Source organism: Piliocolobus tephrosceles, chromosome 20 (assembly GCF_002776525.5).
Source record: "Piliocolobus tephrosceles isolate RC106 chromosome 20, ASM277652v3, whole genome shotgun sequence".
In the NCBI taxonomy this organism is placed as follows: Eukaryota; Metazoa; Chordata; class Mammalia; order Primates; family Cercopithecidae; genus Piliocolobus; species Piliocolobus tephrosceles.
In genome coordinates this window covers 18031017-18033620 of record NC_045453.1, presented here as the reverse complement: position 1 = coordinate 18033620, position 2604 = coordinate 18031017, and the positions used below count along the sequence as shown (strand labels likewise).

The following is a 2604-nucleotide window of genomic DNA, read 5'->3' as shown; positions in this document are numbered from 1 at the left end:
TTCTTTCTTTCTTTCTTTCTTTCTTTCTTTCTTTCTTTCTTTCTTTCGTCTACAATATTGAGTCACTAAGTACTATGAAGATAGCTGTGTCAAACTTTTCCATGTTGCAGATGTGGGACTTAAGCTTGCAGGAAAGAACAGATTTAGGTAAAGATATACAGCTTGTTGTGGCAGACTTGGAACTAGAATCCAAATCTCTTATTCTTAGTCTTGTGATTTTCTCACTCCCCTATGTTGGCCTTTTCTCCTGGAGGTTTAGCTTTCTCTGGAAACTTTTTTTAAAATAGAGGGGGAAAAGACAGTATAGGCAGCAGAATTTCCATTATGAAGACACCATCTGCCTCAATATTTCTTTGACTGGTGCTCTGGTCTTTCCATCCACAGGTGACATTTTAACCCACTTGCTGTTACTGAAGTTGTGCAGATTTAACATATCACCTTTGGTGTAATTGCATCTCAATAGATGCTATAGGGGTAAGACATTCTTAAGCTAAGTGAAGGGATGTGCTACTGTGGAATTGATCACCAGCAGATCAGGGACTTTCCCAGGGCCTGTTGCAATACATTTCCTCTTGTCTTTCTTGGATATTTTTAGTTCCTGGGGTCTGATTAGTACCAGGGTCATGACAGCCTTTAGTGTTGGCCTCAGGTGGTAGACATGTGCCTGGCAGACTAACAGCACCCTATTTTTAGTGTTGGTTTCTATCAATACATCTAGAAATGTGGCTTTGATTACTATTCTCCCTAGTGCTTCAAAAATATCCCTTTATTTTCTTTCAAAACCATTTATATTAGAAATGCCCTCAACCCCTTGAGTGACTAGGAATCCGGAGAAAACAGGAGTCAAAAGCAGATGAAGCAGAAAATGATCTCTTTATTGGAAGTTTGAAGGGGCTTCAGGTTGAGAAAGCCTAATTCAAGGAAGCATGGGCAGATGGTGTCATCCATGGACCAAGAATCTGAAACTACATGGGAGCGTGCATCTCAGAAACATCACAGAATTCACTGAGGTCAAGTGATACCTAGAGAGAAAGAAGAGAATCAATGATGTGAATATAGTAAAAAGTGAAGGGTGGGGATGGTAGCTGGGCCCCCTGTCCCCTTCACCTCCAATTGTACCAGCTCTCTATTACTAGGATACCAGGTCACTAGTTGCCAGCCGAGGCCACTATTTCTGCTGCTTGCCCTCTCTTCAAGTGCAGTGTTACTTATTGCAAAGAGGCAGGGAAGCACTATTACCCCTCTCAGGGCTTCAAGTTTCTTCTCCTGATGTTGCAAACATCCAGTTGGCCCATGAGATCCCTCACCATCTCTTGTGTCTCCCTTTCCATCTCCTCTTTCACAACATGAACAGGGATCTTTCTACTTATCTCTTTCCTGCATTCTGAGAGGGAGGACTGCTAGTCTTTGGGCTTGTGGTCTCTGAAGGAGCATAGATGAACCCTAACAGGGATGCAAGAACATCCATTGGTGGGCAGAAAGAAAATATTAACTGCTGTAATCCTTTACACTATATAGGAAATAAATTGAGGTTTACTAACCTAAAGTATAAGAACTGACAAGAGTATACCATAAACTTATAAATACACATATGTAGTCAGTACAGGTTCAAAAAAACCTTTAGCAGGTAGGCATATACAAAAAAAAAATTATTGAAAAATATTCTATTAAGGATAGGAATTCTAGGACCTCATGATAGGCCAAACATCCTTCTGTGCCACTACCAGACCCTTTCCTCACCAGGGAATTGTGAGGCTCATCTTCCTACCACTTGTTATAGAGCACTTCTATTGGTGTGAACCAGGGTTATCAATCCTACAAAAGTCCTAGAGAGTCCCCAACAATTCTAAACATTGGGAGAGGTATCACCCCTATTTGCTAAAAAAAAAAAAAATTACCTTAATTTTGATCCATCCTTTCACCTGGTTACTGAATGGTAGGTTTATGTAGATAATGGGTTTCTGTCGTAGTTATGACGTTGTACTGAATGACGATCACTGTCATCTTCATGCTCTATAATTACAACATTCAGTACCCCATGAGATCCATGTTGGTGCCTGACTTTTTGTTTATGACTGAGTAGGTCTTGTTCTCTATTTGTAGATTGGCCAGACTCTCCTTTTGCATTTTCATCATGCAATGACTGTTGCTTAGGATTTGGTGCCTGGATTTGAGATTTGCCTGCTACTGGGTTTTCAGTTTGGCTATAAATACTGCTTTGGGATACATCTTTCTGAACACCATTTTCTCCATAGTGGAGTCGTCTCTCTTCTGTACTTGAAGATTGGTATGATACTTTATTTGCCTTTTGGCTATGCTCTTGCTCTTGACTGGGAATTGTTATCTGTTTTTGAGACTTGCCAGGTGCTTCCTCTTCAGTTTGACTACAAATACTGCTTTGGGATACATCTTTCTGAACACCATTTTCTCCATAGTGGAGTCGTCTTTCTTCTGTACTTGAAGATTGATATGATATTTTATTTGCCTTTTGGCTATGCTCTTGCTCTTGACTGGGAATAGTTATCTGTTTTTGAGACTTGCCACGTGCTTTCTCTTCAGTTTGGCTATAGATATGGCTTTGGGATACATCTTTCTGAACACCAT

General features: G+C 40.4%; 1 protein-coding gene across 2 annotated transcripts in view; it reads right to left on the bottom strand.

Moving 5' to 3' along the window:
• Positions 1 to 854: 854 nt before the first annotated feature.
• Positions 855 to 2604, bottom strand: part of LOC111553260 (semenogelin-1-like) — a 3032-nt gene continuing 1282 nt past the window's right edge. The window contains exons 3-4 of one of the 2 annotated variants that reach the window (XM_026455289.1): positions 1899 to 2587; positions 855 to 1022 (exon numbers count right to left, since the gene is read on the bottom strand). In XM_026455289.1, coding sequence (XP_026311074.1) covers positions 1943 to 2587 — 645 coding nt within the window. In that variant the 3' untranslated portion in view covers positions 855 to 1022; positions 1899 to 1942. The remainder of the gene's footprint in view (positions 1023 to 1898; positions 2588 to 2604) is intronic. The other variant, XM_026455290.1, reaches the window with a different exon arrangement.